Raw genomic sequence first — 17,914 nt, forward strand, 5'->3', positions numbered from 1 at the left:
TTTGTCATTAAAAGCCATGTATGATTGGTCCTCAACTACTCTCTCCAGTCTTATATCTAACTTAATATCAATTCAGCAAACATTTACCGAGGATTGGATATGTTCTTTGTTGTGCCTTATTCTGCAGTAAAATTGTATTTCTTCCAGTTCCCTTTCTCTGTGTTTGCTGTTCTCTCATCTAGTAATGTCCCAACCCTTCTCTTGTCAAAACTGCTGGTCCTCATAGCGGCTACAGTTTAAAAAATATATAGAAACATATATATATATATATGTTTCTCTAGACAAATCCAGCTACTATATATATATATATATATATATATATATATATATATATATATGTGTGTGTATATATATATATATATATATATATATATATATATTGATTTCAGAGAGGAAGGGAGAAGGAGAGGGAGAGGGAGAGAGAGATAGAAATATCAATGATGAAGAATCATTGATTGGCTGCCTCCTGCACATCCCCTCTTGGGGATCGAGCCCCAAACCCAGGCATGTGCAAATCCAACTGTGACTTCCTGGTTCATGGGTTGACCCTCAATATTGAGCCACATTGGCTGGGCTTGTAGTTTGTTTGTTTTTTTTTAGCTCCTAGGATCTACTTAGTTGCCATTAATCTTATGCCTTTTTCTAAGTTATTGACATCCCTTAACCTTTGAGCTTATTACTCAAAAAAAACCTTTCTGCTTATATCTTTGTAAATTTTTCTTTCAGTCAGTGGCGTGCCTATTCATTTTCTTTATGGCCATTTTCTTCAGCTTCTTGGAGGTATAATCGACAATAATGTAAAATACTTAAAGTATACAATGAGATGATTTGATCTATGTATACATTATATTAATGATCTTTCAATGTGCAGTTGTTTTAAATTTCAATAAAGTCTAATGTATCTATTTTTCTTTTGCTTTGTCATTACTTTCTGTGTTCTATCTAAGAAATCTTTGCCTATTCCCAGATCACAAATATATTTTCCTGTTTCCTCTAAAAGATTTATGCTTTTAAGTGTTATGTTTAAGGGTGTTTCATATTAAATTAATTTTGTGTGTGGTGTGATATAGGGGTTATATTACTTACTCAGTGTTGTAACAAACTACTCCAAAACATGAGGGCTTTGAACTAAAAGAAAACATTTAATACTTCACACAGTATCAGTAGGTCAGGAGTCTGAGAGTCACTCAGCTGAGTAGCTCTGGCTCAGGTCTCAAAAAGTTGCATTCAAGATGTCAACTGGGCCACCTTCATCTGAAGCCTTGACTGGGCTGCAGGGTTTACTTCCAAGATGGCTCGCTCTTGTGCTTGGTAAGTGGAGCTGGTTCCTTACCTCACGGACATCCCCATGTGACATGTAGCTGGATTTGCCTAGAGAAAGTGATTCAAGAGAAACAAGGAGAGAGCTGCAATGTCTTTGTGACCTAGCCCCAGAAGCCACACTCCATCATTTCTGCAATATCCTACTGGTTATGTAGGTCAGCCCAGTTCAGTGGGAGGGAACTATACCAGGGTAATGATACCAGGAGATAAGGGTTCTTAGAGGCTGGCAACTAGGGATTGATGTTCACTTTTAAAAAAATACATCAATTTATACAGTCTCATTTTTTGAAAAGATTATTTATTGATTTTTTGGTCACTCTTGTGAAAAATTCATTGAATAAATATGAGTTGATTCCTAAACTCTCTATTTTATTCCATTGATCAGTTTGTTTTTCTTTATGTCATTACGCCTTGTCTTGTTTATTTTAGTTCTATAACAAGTCTTGAAATCAGGAAGTGTAAGTTTTCCAACTTTATTCTTTTCCAAAGTTGTTTTGGCTATTCTAGATTCTATGCATTTTCATATGAATTTTACAAATCAGCTTATCAATTTCTATTAAAAAGCCTGTTGGCATTGTGATTTGGATTTTATTGAATATACTAGAGGCCTGGTGCACAAAAAAAAATTTGTGCACTCGGGGGGGTCCCTCAGCCTGGCCTGTGCCCTCTCACAGTCGGGGACCCCTTGGAGGATGTCCACCTGCTGGCTTAGGCCGGCTCCCCAGGGGATCGGGCCTAAGCTGGCAGTCAGACATCCCTCTGGCAGCCCGGGAGCCCTCGGAGGATAGCCACTTGCCAGCAGGAAGCAGGCCTAAGCTGCAGTCAGACATCCTTAGCGCTTCTTAGGAGGTGGGAGAGGCTCCTGCCACCACCACTGTGCTGCCAGCCGTCAGCCTGGCTTGTGGCTGAGCAGAGCTCCCCCTGTGGGAGCACACTGACCACCAGGGGCCAGCTCCTGCATTGAGCATCTGCCCCCTGGTGGTCAGTGTGTGTCATAGTGACAAGTCATTCCCAGTCATTCTGCTGTTGGGGTCAATTTGCGTATTACCCTTTTATTATATAGGCTAGAGGCCTGGTGCACAGGTGGGGGCCGGCTGGTTTGCCCTGAAGTGTGTCCCGAATTAGGGTGGGGGTCCCCACTGGGGTGCCTGGCCAGCTTGGGTGAGGGACTGAGGGCTGTTTTCAGGCTGGCCACGCTCTCCGGCTACCCAGGCTCCCAGCCTCTCCTTTTTTCTTTCTTTTTTTTTCTTTCTGGGATTTATTTATCTTCTATAATTGAAACTTTGTAGCCTTGAGCGTAGCCCAGGGCCAGCCAGGGCTGGCCAGAAGCTTGGCTTCCTCCATTGCTGGGGGCAACCCAAGCCTCCTGCTGCTCCAGCTCTGTGGCCTTCGCCATCTTAGTTGGGTTACTTTGCATACTCGCTCCTGATTGGCTTGTGGGCATTGTTTGTGGGTGTGGCTTGAGCATTGGGGAAGGATGGTTAATTTGCATGTTTCTCTTTTATTATATAGGATAGATCAATTTGAGAAGAAGTGAATCTTAATAATATTAAATCTTTCAATTCATGCTATATTTCTCCATTTATTTAGTTCTTTCTCTCAGCAATACATGGTAGTTTTCATGTAGAAATTTAAGTTTTTTAAACAAATTTATTCCTGCCCTGACTGGTTTGGTTCAGTGGATAGAGCGTTGGTCTACAAACTCAAAGGTCCCAGGTTCGATTCCAGTCAAGGGCATGTACCTTGGTTGCGGGCACATACCCAGTGTGGGTGTGCAGGAGGCAGCTAATCGATGTTTCTCTCTCATCGATGTTTCTAACTCTCTATCCCTCTCCCTTCCTCTCTGTAAAAATCAATAAAATATATTTAAAAAAATTTATCCCTAAGTATTTTATGAGTTTTAATACTATTTTAAATAGAATTTTATTTTTTTAAAATATATTTTATTGATTTCAGAGAGGAAGGGAGAGGGAGAGAGATAGAAACATCAATGATGAGAATCATTGATCCGCTGCCTCCTGTACACCCCCACATTGGGGCTTGAGCCTGCAACCCGGGCACATGCCCTTGGCTGGAATCGAACCCGGGATCCTTCAGTCCGCAGGCCAATACTCTATCTCCTGAGCCAAACCAGTTAGGGCTTAAATGGAATTTCTAATTTGATTTTCCAGTTGCTTGATGTCTGTATGATTTGTAGTGAAACTCCTTGTTTCAATTCTAACATTGTTATTCTGTGCTCATTCTTTTCTTGCCAATCTTGCTAGGTGTTTTATCAGTTTTATTACTCTTTTGAAAGAATTGACTTTTGACTTGGTTAATTTTTTCTATTGATTGTTTTTTATTTAATCAATTTCTGTTCTTAAGCTTATTACTTTCTATCTCTTACGAGTTTTAAATTAACCGGCTCATTTTTTTTTTTTTTTTTGCTTCATAAGGTAGACATTTAGATCATTGACTTAATTTTTTTCTTTTCTAATAAAAACATTTAACCCTAGCTGGTTTGGCTCAATGGATAGAGTGTTGGCCTGTGGCCAAAGGGTTCTGGGTCCAATTCCAGTTAAGGGCACGTTCCTCCCCAGCCTGGCCCCTGCTCAGGGTGCATGCAAGAGGCAACCAATCAATGTGTTTCTCTCATATTGATGTTCTCTCTATCTTTCCCTCTCTCTTCCACTTGCTCTAAAAGATCGATGGAAAAATATCCTCGGGTGAGGATAAACAAATAAACAAGCAGAAAATCATTTAAAACTATACATGTAAATAGGAGAATAGTCAAAAAAAGACTATGGAGAAAGTATTAGTAGCCTGAACACTATGTCCTTATATGCAAAAACTTTTGTAAATTAGTCTAAAAAATAATGCCTGACAAAAAAGGACAAGGGCATGAATAGGTAATTTCCCAAAAGGAAGTATGTTTATAAAAATATATTCAACTTACTATTAATTAAGGCAATAAATTGAAAAAAAAGATTTTCATTTGTTATGTGTCAGAATGGCAGAGGTTTGAAAGATTGACCAAAGTCATTGTCAGCAAGTATGTGAAAGAAATGGCATTCTTGTTTTGGTTGGAGAGAGTGTATTAATTGGCTATGAAGGAATCAGGGTACACATTAGGAAACAAAAGAGACAGTGGACAAGATGGGCTGTCTCTTGTCTTAAGCCTTCATTTAGAACAGTGGTTCTCAACCTTGGCTGCACATTAGAATCACCTGGGAATATTTTTAAAATCCTGATCTCTGGGCCTCATCCTCCGGAAATTCTGTTTCTTTGTTATGGGGTGGGGCCACAGCATTAGTAACAAAGAAACAGAATTTCCGGAGGATGAGGCCCAGAAATCAGGATTTTAAAAAGATTCCCAGGTGATTCTAATGTGCAGCCAAGGTTGAGAACCACTGATTTAGAAGGATAATTGGGTGAAGTTCAGGCTGTCGTTGTGATCTGTGTTTAGAGGTGGAGTTGAGGAGTGTCTGGAGTGGGAAGGGAGGTAGTTTGGTAGATGGCATGCAGGAGGTGTAGTTATTACCTTGTGAAGGGTCTGCTCCCTCCCAGACCTACCTGTTCGCTCTGGCACCCACCACCTTCATGCTGCCCTTTGGCTCCTGTGACCCCTCTCTGGCCTTCATCTGTCCTGGGACCCAAGACTATAGATAAATAAACTCAGGCCAGGTCCAGCCTTAACGCTCGTGCAGCTCAGTGCAACTAGGAGTTATCCACAGGAGATTTAACAACCTGAAGTTATCATGCGTGAAATAGCAGTTTACTTTAGATGTTTTCCAATTTATAGCCGTTGGTTAATGTATGATGCCCTAGGGGTCTTACCATTGCAATAACTGACCATTTTGTAACAAAGAAATATAGCAGTTGACTTTAAAATTGGTAGCTGAATAGAATGGTGGCAAATTTTTGTGTATGCATGTGTATTTTGTAGGGATGAGATTTTAGGACAATCTTTACTCTTGCTAGTTCAAAATTATTTGTATGTATGTATGCAGGTAGGTAAGTAGGTATGCGTTTATGTAATTCCTGCCTTGTTCCAAAGAAAGCTTCTCCTTCCTCCTCACCCCATCATGCAAAATAGAATAAAGCAAGTAAGAACCACAGCATGAGGAATGCAACTTACTTAATTAGCCTTGATCTGTGTAATTAGGGAATGGAATAGAACAATATAGAATGTGGCTGGCTAAGGGTTTGGCGCAGGCGACTAAATCATGTAAGTGGGAGAGAGAAACATAGTTGATGTGGAAGGCGTGGTTGGAGGTGCCAAAGTTTCACACTTGTTTCTGGAGGGGATTGGAAGCGTCCCCATCAGTAAAGCTCTGAATCTATAAAGTGTGAATTTGCAGAATCCATTTTGACCATCAAGGGCCCATTTCCCTGTCCAGGCAGCATTACTGATTGTGGGATTGCTGGAATAAGTGAGGAGGCAGGCCTGAAACACTGTTAGACTATGAGAAGGAACCTCAATGTGATCTTTAAAAATAATACCTTTATTCTGAAAGTTCAAGTGAAGGTTAACATTAACTGAAGCTGTCAGACAACCTAAAATTTCTTCTTTTTTAAGAAGGCTGATTTTCTTCCCTCAGATAAAAAGTGGGTGATGAATTAGTCTATTGTTACAAAAGGAGATAATAATGTTAGTAGATACTGAGTTTCCTATTAAATGGGTTACCTATTGTATTCCATTTGGAGTTCCTGTATATATTTTTGAAATACATTCATCTTATATTAAGTCACCACTGTTAAAGTTATATATTGAATTTTTAAGCATTTTCTTGAACATTGTTGTTCTGCCTTTAAATGCTCAGATCATTTTCTGTCTTAAAGGGGCATTTTTAATGCAGCTTCTTTTGGTATACTAATTCTCCACCCCAACTCCTGCCAGCCCCCTCCCCTCAACGCATCTGCAAACACACACTCAGAGATGACCCCCAGAGGTGATCCATCCGCACCTTCATGTATGAGTGCATTCAGGCAGTCCAGCTGATGCAAGCCTGATTTATGGAAGTCCTGTACACTTCAATTACTGCTCTCTTTTTCTGTTGCTTTTGGGCATTTTGTTTACCTCCCTTTCCATCTTCATTATTTGAACTTCAAACTGCTAGTACTTGAGAGGTCCTTTACTTCTTTCTATAATCCCTGGTTCTTACTAAGAACTTAAAATGAATTCAGCCTCAGCTTTCCCAGATATGGAAGCCCCTCTCAGCACATTCATTCACATTGGGGATTCTTATCAGTTCCATCTTCTGGAAGCCATGGCTGATGCCTGGACTGGTTGCTTCCGCGGCCTGTGGCACAGCTAGTGTTCTGCTCCCTTCACCACCATCCTACAGTCTCTTTCCCAGATCCCGTGTCTCTCTCTTTCTTGATTTTTGCCCTCATTTTGGTGGAGCACCTCTTCCAATGGTTTCATGAGAAAGGGTTCATGGATAGTAATTTTTTGGAGCCCATTCATGTGTGATGTCCTCATCCTACCCTCATGTTTGATTCATAGATTTAATGTTATATTAAAGTTTGAAATGAATTGTCCCTTAAAGTTTTGAAGGGATTATGTCTCTGTCTTTCACCTTCCAGTGTTGCTGTTGAGAATTTCTGTTACTTTAACTTGATCTTTAGTTTGAGGTTTGTGTTTCCTCTTTAGAAACTGTGCTATCTTCTTTTTGTCTTTAGTTTTCTGAAATTTCACATTTCTACCTTCAGTGATAAAAGATGCCACAACCCAGCCAGTGTGGCTCAGTGGTTGGGCATTGACCAGGAGGTCATGTTTCCAATCCCAGTCGTTGGGGTACATGCCCAGATTTCAGGCTAGTTCCCCAGTAGGGGGCATGCAGGAGGCAGCCGATCAATGATTGCCTCTCATCATTGATGTGTCTATCTCTCCCTTTCCCTTTCTCTCTGAAATCAATTAAAAAATACTTTTTAAAAAAAGAGATGCCACAAATTTCCACATATTTGGATGTTCTGTGGTGTTAATTGGATTCTACTTGGCTTCCCCACTGCCAACTTAGGCATGTTTTTTAGTTTCGTTTTTTGTTAAGATTTTTTATTGATTTTTAGAGAGAAAGGAAGGAAGAAGGAGAAAGAGAAACATCGAGATGAGAGTGAAACATTGATTGGCTGCCTCCTGCATGCTCGTTTTTGAGTATTGAGCCCACAACCTGTGTGCCCTGACTAGGAATCTAACCGGCAACCTTTCGGTGCATGGGGTGATGCCCAACCAACTGAGCCACACCGGCCAGGGCTGTTTTCCAGTTTTAAATAATTATTTTTTTATCCCATAACTCCTTCACGCTTTCTTTTGTCCTTCAGGCTGTGTTTAAAAAAAAACACATAAAAAACTTTACTGTAGTTTTTGTGAGGTGTTGGGGGGGACCAGAGGTGTTCACTCTTCCATCTCTACCCAGAAGACGATCCATTTGCTCTCCAACCAGCTCTGTCATGGCTTTTGCCTCCCCTGTCACCGAGACTGCCCACGGACAGGCCACTCACATGTTCCTGCTGTCAGATCCTTTGGGCTCTTCTCTCTCCTCAGCCGCCCTGATTTCTCAGCTGCATTTGATGTGGTCTTGACTCCTTCCTTTTCCAAACGATTTCCCCCCTTTGCTTTGATGACTCTGCGCCGTCCTGGGTTTTTCCAGGACATCACTGGCCCTTCCTTTCAGTCTTCTCAGCCCGTTCCTCCCCACATCCAGCCTCGAAATCATGCAGTATCTCAGCCTAGTTTTGGGGGCGCTGTCTCTACTCCCACCCTCCCTAGTAGGTTTAAGCCAGTCCCATGACTTTAAATGTCATGTGTGTGCTGATAACACCCACTGAGATCTGTCCTTTGAGCTCCAGATTTATACAAAGTTCCCATTTGGTCTCTTTGGGCATGTTGTAAATAGAACTCTTGGTTTACTACCCTCAAACCTGTTTCTTCTCTAACCCTCCCTACATCAGTAAGTGGGACCACCATCTAGCTAGTTGCTCAAACAAAGGTAATTGGGTCAATTAGTCCCTTTTTTGATCTAATCCAGGGGTGGGCAAACTTTTTGACTCGAGGGCCACAATGGGTTCTTAAACTGGACCGGAGGGCCGGAACAAAAGCATGGATGGAGTGTTTGTGTGAACTAATATAAATTCAAAGTAAACATCATTACATAAAAAGGTACGGTCTTTTCTTTTTTAGTTTTATTCATTTCAAACGGGCGGATCCGGCCCGCGGGCCGTAGTTTGCCCACGGCTGATCCATCAGCAAGTTATATCTCCAAAATCTATCTTCAATTTACCTTTCCCCTCAGGTGTCTGGCCCAGTGCCTGGCACACATGAGACATTCACTGGTAAACAGTCAAATGAATGATGTCAATAGAAAACCAGGGAAATTGGTGTAAAAATATGTGGACTCCTTAAACATGAAAGACAAGGACGGGGGACTATTCTCGATTAAAATAATTTTTATTTGATTTTTAATTTATTATTATTTTTAAATTGATTTCAGAGAGGAGGAGAGAGGGAGAGAGAGATAGAAACACCAATGATGACAGAGAATCATTGATTGGCTGCCTCCTGCACCCCCCCACACTGGGGATCTAGCCTGCAACCCAGGCTTGTGCCCTTGGCTGTAATCGAACCCGGGACCCTTCAGTCCACAGGCCAACCTCTGTCCACTGAGCCAAACTGACTAGGGCTTGATTAAAATATTTTAAAAATACATGGTAAGTAAATGCAATGCATTGAATTCTGTTGTTTGTTTGTTTGTTTTTTAAAAAACACACCAGGTATTATGGATGTTATAGGGACACTTGGGGAAATTTGAATATAGATTGTATGCAGATAATATTGTATCAGATTTATGATTATTTTGGAGGAGGTCCTTATTCCTAGGAAATAAAATTTGAGCTTTTTATCATGATGTGTTATGATACCTGCAACTCATTTTCAAATGGTTCAGAAGAAAAAAGCTTATCTCAAGAGGGAGGAGGGAGTAAACAAATGTAGCAAAATGTTAACAATTGGTGAATCTAGGTGAAGGGTATATGGGTTTTCATTGTATATTCTGTTCATCTTACTGTATGTTTGAAAAATTTTCAAAGTAAAAAATTAGAAAAAGTCAACAGTGGAGAAGAATTTAAGGAAAAGATATTTCAGGACAATTTTTAGGCCCTCCCCCAAATGCTGAAATCCATTTTGCAGCAAAATATTAAATGCAACAAAGTCCAAGAATACACATAGTTCTAGAGCTGATATAGTTAACAGGAAGGAAATAAAGTCGAGTAGAAATAAAGTCTTTCAGGAAAAGTTACCTCTTTTTTAAAAAAAAAATTGGGTGTGAAAGTTGATGGCCAACTGCCCACTAGAGGGCAGTGCGTGAGAGTGATTCTGTCCACAGGAGGCTTCTAAGGACTCTGGTTTTCTTACACACGAGGTCGCTCTTCTCTGCACAAAAAATCTTTAGGAGTCTTACACTGCATGTCAGACTGCTTCCTGTTTCTTTCTCCCACCTAGAGCTGCTTCTGAATTGGGTGGATTTTAGCTTTGGTTCCTCTGCTTCCTGGAGGCTTTGGAGGGGTCTGTGGATATGGGAGATGTATAGGTCTGCCCTCCTGTGTGTCTGCTCCAAAAGCCAGTAATGTATGTGCCCACTAGGATCTCAGGAATTATACCTTTTAATTACAAACTGGCAAATCATAATCCTACTGTACTTAATCTTTAGGTTTCCCAGGATCTATTAAAATTCTAGGAATTTCAGTCAGGGATTTTACCTCCCTTAGAGCTGTGATGTGCCTTGCTGAGTGGCTGACTAAAAAGGGCCGTCTTTCTGTGTGCCTACACAAAAAAAGATGGGTTAGTGTAAATGTTGTAGAAAGTTACCCAGCAAATTGAATGATCAGCCTGTGGCAGGCGGTTGTTCTTTCACCTAACCCGTGGAATCAGATTGTGCGACGGGGCTAGAATTAAAAATCACAGAGCTTATGGTGTTAGCCCGTCTCCTGAGCTGCATAGGAAGCAGACAGGCCCCAAGCAAATTCAGACAATGCCTTCAGGAGTAAGCATTACATTGAGATATACATAAAAGTGCCTGGGTGGGGTAGGTGATGAGAGGATTGTTGTAGGTGGAGATGGTGGGTATCATTGGTCCTATTTGGGCTCAATATATTAAGTCGTGCGTATCAATATTAGGACAGCATCAGCCTCTCTGCATAGCTTGCTCTGACCTTCCCCAAATGAATTAAGTGCCCCTCCTGTGTTGCCCAGTCCATACCTCTGTTATAACGCACTACGCATGGTTGTTGATTTGCATGTTCTTCTCTCCTGAGGAGAAAGACTGATTACTAATAGATTTGTACATTCTTCCTTTTTCTGGTCGCATTCTGGTTCTGCATATGCTCTTCTTCCTCTGGGGTACTCTCCTTCCTGGGTTTTGGGTTTGCTTCTTTGTGCGTTTGTTTATTTTGGTTCTTTTCTCCAAATACAGTGACATAAACTTGCTGATGTCTTACACACAAAGGAGAGGAGGGAACGAACTCTCTTCTAGTGCTTCCTTTGTATTGAACACCGTTGACTGTCAGGTGTTTTATGAGCATTTTGTCACTTACTGTTGTTCTTCTAACAAACACACAAGCTTTCCGCCTCTTATGTCTTTGCACTTGCTATTTCCTCTTCCAGGAACTGTTTCCCTGAAGTCCTCAGGAAGGTGGCTCCTTTTTCTGCTAACAAACATGTATAGTTTACAAACCATTCTTCTGAAGTTAGTTTTATTACGTTGATTCATTGGTGGGCAGGCCGTCAGGGAAGGAATTAGCTGAGGCCAGCTGAGAGTCTTTGACCTCCTCCCTCCCCTTCTCCTGCTCCCCAGTGTCAAGTCCTGGTCACCTGCTAGTCCAAGATGCCTCAAGGTAGTTTACTAATTTTTATTATAATTGCTTTTCCCCACCTCATTATAACTGGCATTGCCTTCAGACTCTGCCTCTCCTAGGGGATAAGGAGTTGATTCAGTTCTTTGGCTATCCTTCCTCTTGAGATGGGTGAACCCAGTATCTTTTAACATGGTTCTGTTCTTTATGACTTGGAAGTCTAGATCAGACCTTTATAAACAGATATATACTTAGTAAGAAAAAACATCTATTTCTACAGATTTAGTGTTGAAACAATGAAACCAAGTGCTCATATTCTGATATATAGTAAAATCATACTTTAAAAAATCTTATTGATCCTTTAAGGTTCAGCTCAGGTCCTGACGCCACTGACACTCTCCACATCTATAGTAACCAACATTAACCTTTCTTGTTCTGAGTTGCTGTGGTCCACAAACTTTAGTTTGGTCATTTATCTGGAGAATTTTATTTAATTGCTTTGTGTGTCTATAATCTCCGCTGACCGATGAGATGGTAAGATGCCAGTTGATTGTGGCAGTGTTTTCTCCGTTTTTGCAATGTTGAAAATGTACCATATTTTAAAGGACATTTTTGAAGCAAAATATCTCTAAATAATTTATCTTTGCTATTGGAGTTTTATTTACTTTCTGAAATGCAACTGTAAAATTATCTTGTTTACGTTTTCTTGAATGAATTCTCATTTAAACATAAGATTATTATTTTCCACAGTTTTATTATTCATTTTGTTCTCAGTATTCATATAAGAAGACTAATGTGCTCAGGTATAATGCTCCAAGGGAGTGTTTCAGAAGAGAAAGAATATTAATTATTTCTTGTAGCTTATCTATAAAAAGCCATTTAGGAAATGTACACTCATTTTAATCTTTTATAGAACTTCGTGGTGGATTTCTAGAGTTGCTATACTAAAGTAATTTTTAGCCATCTGCAGAAAATTTGTAAAGACTTACATGATAAAATATCAATATTTTAATAGTGATAATTGTGTCAGCATTCCTAATTATATGCGGAGCTTTCTAATTCTCACCAGAGCTGCTCCTTCCTGGCAGAGTTCAATCATCAGCCTCCCATCAGTTAGGTTAATCTCTATATAATATAATTAAATTCATCTGACCTGGTTACTGGGCACCTTTCAGATATCAGACTGATGCTTGCACCACTAAGAATATTTCATTTCTAAAATTGACCTTTTGAATCAGCCTTTCTTTAATCTGCCAGTTATACTTAATAGAAATATTTCTTTTAAAAAGTAACCTCACTTTTTTAATGTATTTAATTTCAAAAACTGATGCGGTTATTCAATGTGTGTAAAGCAGAATGCCTTAAAAAACTAATGTCATTCCTTTTTATTTATAGAGATACTTTCTAGTTGGGAGCAACCATGCAGAAACAAAATACCGTGTTTTGAAAATTGATAGAACAGAACCAAAGGATTTGGTCATAATTGATGATAGGGTAAGTATCTTACAAACCTGAATCCAAACAGAAACGTTGGTACCTGTTTAAAGGGCATCAAATATCCTTACACCTTCTAGTGATATATAATTTTTTTTTAAAATATATTTTATTGATTTTTTACAGAGAGGAAGGGAGAGGGATAGAGAGTCAGAAACATCGATGAGAGAGAAACATCGACCAACTGCCTCCTGCACATCCCCCAATGGGGAAGTGCCCGCAACCCAGGCACATGCCCTTGACCGGAATCGAACCCAGGACCCTTCAGTCCGCAGGCCGACGCTCTATCCACTGAGCCAAACCGGTTTCGGCAATTTTTTTATTATGTATCTAAAAATTACAATTATTTTTCATGCTTGGCTAGAATTTGAATCTCTAATGTGGTTTCTAGAAATTACTGATGTCAAATAGTATGGCAAGTTTGTTTCTCATTAAAAAAATATTTTTTTATTGATTTCAGAGCAGAAGGGAGAGGGAGAGAGAGATAGAAACATCAATGATGAGAGAGAATCATTGATCAGCTGTCCCCTACATATGCCCCACGCTGGGGATCAAGCCTGCAACCTGGGCATGTGCCCTGACTGGGAACCAAACTGTAACCTCCCGGTTCATAAGTCAAGGCTCAACCACTGAGCCACACAACCTGGGGCAAGACCTTTACTTCTCATTTTGATTTGTTTTACAAAGCAAACTCTTTGGATAAGATCAAAGTATATTTTTCTTAAAGGGATGACATTTTAATAATTCAAATAACTCTTAATAATCCATCTACCAGATTATTTCTTACTATCTATAATAATCTATAATAATAAAAGCATAATATGCTAATTAGACCAGACAGCTGAATGACCTCACTGATGTCATTCTTGACATCCTTCTGGACGACTTTCTGGAGGAAGAGGTGGTGGAGGGGGCTGAGGCAGGCAGGCGAGTGGTTAGGGGCGATCAGGCAGGCAGGCAGAGACGGTTAGGAGCCAGTGGTTCTGGATTGAGAGAGGGTGCAGGCCGGGCTGAGGGATCCACTCCCCACCCTCCACCCCCTGTGCACAAATTTCGTGCACCAGGCCTCTAGTGCTTTAATATGAAGGTACTTGCAGTCAGAGAGGACTTCTATACTGCAGTCTTTATGATGCTGCTAAAAATCACCTGTAGGGCCTCTTCTGATGACTCGTTGTGCACTAGAGAAATGTTCTTTGCAGATGTTACATTATCCAGAGTCAGGAATATGAGACTCAATTCAGGTGGCACAAAAACATGAGGCTGTTAGTCCAAAGAGAAATGCAATATGATGCTGTTGAACAGTGAATTTTAACTCTTTCAAATGAGAGAGCCTAACTTACTTTTGTATTAAATTTCCTGTCTGTGAATACTTCTGAATCCATGTAATTTCCTGTTTTTTCAAATATATTAGTAGCTGCAGTTTGGAACCCATTTTCACTAGGCTCTTGCAAAACTATTTTCTGTGTATAATAATTTTAGATACATTTGATTTTGTGATTTCCTGCACTCCTGGTGTTGTGGTCTCTCCCACCCCCAAATATGGTAGTTTTTAGTAATATAATGTAATAATTCTTGGCTTTATTTGGGGGTGGGAGTGGTTGATCGGGATCTTTTCGAAAATCTAAGAAAAGCTATGGGCCCTCTTGTAAAAAATGCACATCTACACATATAACCAAAACTTGACATATAATTTTAAGGGGTTTACAGACTTCTTGAAATTTGTCTGTGGATCCTTTAAATCTCTGGTTCAGAAGTTAGGGTTTTACTAGTTTTTAGTATAGCAACATGATCCAGTAACTACTCTTAATTGCTAATATTGAAGAATTTGTTTGCTTTTTAAAATTGTAGCTTAGTCCTGCAGTTATTATATTCTTCTCTGTGAAATAGCTAATGATTCATATGGGCAACTTTTAATTTTCAGGGGTAAAGAATAAATAATCGAAAAAGCAAGCACAACCTTACAGATTAAGTTTGCTTATTTTCAGCATGTATATACGCCACAAGAAGTGAGGGAGCTTCTTGGCCGCTTGGATCTAGGAAACAGAACAAAGATGGGCCAGAAAGGGTCCTCCGGGTTCTTCCGGGCTGTTTCAGCTTTTGGTGTTGTAGGTAAGAAATGCACCTCCCTCTTCTACCTCTTTTTTTTTAATCTACATAGATTACTTATAGTTTGCAAGCCTACGTAGCTTTATAATTATAACCCATCATCGGTGGCATTGGTTGTTTAAATCTTTATTATCCACCAAGCAGATACAAAACAGCCTTTATATAGCATATGCTATGTGCTCAGCACTGTACTCAGTTTTATGTAGGATACGAACAAATAATATAGAAATGGTTTGGGCCTTTAAGGGGTCTGCTTGTCTGGCTAGTTGAGGAATGAAAAAGGGAAAATGAGCTTGGACTGTGATCAGCTGCCCTGTCATTTATCAGCAGGAAAAAACAGATACAGGTAAAACCAGCTTTAAAATGGACAGGAATTTCTCCCCAGGGCCTGCTGCAGCCTCAGGTGTCATAACCCCGTCTTTGAATGACTACTGCTTTCTTATTCACTGAGAAACTTTGTCCTCTGGAATCACGGACTATCCGAAACGTTGCTGTTGAAATTAGCCAGTGAGACAAAGCATTCCCTTCTCGCCTGGATGGCGTAAGTCCCTTTGACACGGAGAAGCAGCCTTGATGTGCAGCTCAGATGCAGAGCTTCGGATAAGGGTTTCTGGGGACAGTAGTCCACAGCTGTGCTGTTTTTTCAAGGAAATGGTACCCCAAGTTGGCTTCACAGTCCAGACTTGAAGTTGATCTCTTTACATACAGTCCTGCTTTGGTTGGGGCCTCTTCATTTAAATGTTACCTGACCTCTTCCCTTACACCCTGTAATAACTCCTTTATTTATTCATGAATAGATATGGGTTTGGCCTTTAGGGAGTCTGCGCTCTGGCTTGTGGGGCTTTATGAGTGCCCACAGGTCCTCTGGTGTGCATTGTTCCTCATTGCAGTGAGTTAATAGATCTGTTTCTGCTGTACTGTGGAGTTGTCCCTGGGGGTGGGGGTCTTAGGGTAATTGGACTAGGATGAGGGACAAAAACTAATGCACATGAAACAATTCCAAGAATGTAATTAAGAGCCACGCTATGTAGTAGAAGTTAAATGGTGTTGGGGACTATCACATGGGGGGTAGGTTACTTGATCTGGAATGGCCAGGAAAGATTTCCTGGAAAAGATGAGACTCGGGCTGGATGCTAAAGGAGGAATAAGATTCGGGTGGATGTAGGGAAGAGAGGGAGAGAACTCTAGTAGGGGTAACAGCAGAGGCATAGACATGAAGATGCCCGCGGGTCCTGGAACATTGGCTAGTTGTTGGATGAGGCCAGATTGCTTGGAGCCCTGGCCACCACCTAGAGAGATAGTATTAATTCTCCAAAGCAAAATATCGGGGGTGGGGGGCAAAATTTTTTTGACCAAGACTATATTGTAACTAGTGTATTGCTGAGAATTTAGTCCTACTAAGCATTAGTACATATAGTCTTCCCCACCAATATAGAACATGCATTCCATTAATTTGACGTAAAATATAACTTTATAATGCTCCAACATTCATAAAAAGTTTACCTATCAGAAGTGGTATTTGTGGAAGATTGCATGAAGGCTATGCAATTACTGGGTATATTGTTTTGTTTGCTCAATGCCTCCACTTTTCTGGGTCCGCCCCCCCTACCCCATCTAAGTCACAAAACTGTGGACGTAAATGCAAAGATTATGCAGAAAAACTTGAAAAACTCAGACATATTCCTCTCAGCAGAAGAGGCGCCATGTTAGCCTTTGATGATATTTCTCCCGAAATTCTGGATAATACGTTTCTGTCACTTCAACACGTTATGCTGGAAGCAATGAAGAATGATGGCTCCAATAATTTTAAGCTCACGCATATAGGGAAAGCAAAGCTTCGCAGCCAAGGGATCTTACCTACAAGTTTAAAATGCAATAATGAAATTATTGAAAAATCCAGAAACTATCTGGACACTCAAAATAAAAATTAGGAGTACTATTTTTAATTTATTGTTTAATTTAATCTAGTTTTTTGATAATAAATGTTGCGTTCTATATTTATTTTCTTTTGCTACTATTATTATGGGACAAATTACATTCATCAACTTCTACTATTATTATGGGACAGGGGGAGTATAATATTTATAGTATTAGCCATTTTTAAGAGTACAGTACAGTGGTGTTACCTAATTGTACCTTATTGTGCAACAGATTTCTAGAACTTTTCATCCTGCAAAACTGAAACTCCATACCCATTGAACAACAACTCCTCTTAATCATATATATATATATATATATATATATATATATATATATATTTGCTAATAGCACCTCAGTCCTATTTGAAATGAAACTAAGTATAAAAGAGTAAATGATTGTAATAAAATTGTCTAGAGTAAGATTTTTTTTTTTAAATATATTTTTATTGATTTTTCACAGAGAGGAAGGGAGAGAGATAGAGAGAGTTAGAAACATCGATGAGAGAGAAACATCGATCAGCCGCCTCCTGCACATCCCCCACCGGGGATGTGTCCGCAACCCAGGTACACGCCCCTGACCGGAATCGAACCCGGGACCTCTCAGTCCGCAGGCTGACGCCCTATCCACTGAGCCAAACCGGCTTCGGCTAGAGTAAGATTTTAAGTGCAATAAATGTTAATATAGATATTCCTAGAGAATAATTCTAAGATGACTAAAAATTTGTATGGTTACAAATCAAAGAGTGAAATAAAGTTGGAAATATGTCAAAATTATTTTGCCTTTTAAATGTGTATATAAAAGCATTACTAAGTTTAGGAAACATTTATTTTGTTTGTAGGTTTTGTCAGGTTTTTAGAAGGCTATTATATTGTGTTAATAACTAAAAGGAGGAAGATGGCAGATATTGGAGGTCATGCAATATATAAGATTGAAGATACGAATATGATCTACATACCCAATGATTCTGTACGAATTACTCATCCAGATGAAGCTAGGTATGTACTTGTGGTAATTACTATTTTTTAAAATGTTGTAGATCAAATAGAAAGCAAGATATAGTCAACAGATTACAAATGTTATGTTAAAAATGTAAAAAGTTGGCTTATAATTCTACAACTTTTGTTCAAGAGCTCTTAAAAACCTCCATTATAACAGTTGATTCAGGTGAGGATCAACAATGGCTGCTGAAAGCATTAGGTAGGAAGTTATTATTGATAAACAGAATATTCATTCAGTCTCAACA

General features: G+C 39.7%; 1 protein-coding gene across 1 annotated transcript in view; it reads left to right on the forward strand.

The window, feature by feature from the left end:
- FIG4 (FIG4 phosphoinositide 5-phosphatase) overlaps positions 1-17,914 on the forward strand; it is a 99,392-nt gene that overhangs the window by 2,084 nt on the left and 79,394 nt on the right. The window contains exons 2-4 of the mRNA XM_081093863.1: positions 12,547-12,645; positions 14,631-14,754; positions 17,510-17,666. Coding sequence (XP_080949989.1) covers positions 12,547-12,645; positions 14,631-14,754; positions 17,510-17,666 — 380 coding nt within the window. The remainder of the gene's footprint in view (positions 1-12,546; positions 12,646-14,630; positions 14,755-17,509; positions 17,667-17,914) is intronic.

The sequence above is a fragment of the Myotis nattereri genome, assembly GCF_964212035.1.
Source record: "Myotis nattereri genome assembly, chromosome: 6".
Lineage (NCBI taxonomy): Eukaryota > Metazoa > Chordata > Mammalia > Chiroptera > Vespertilionidae > Myotis > Myotis nattereri.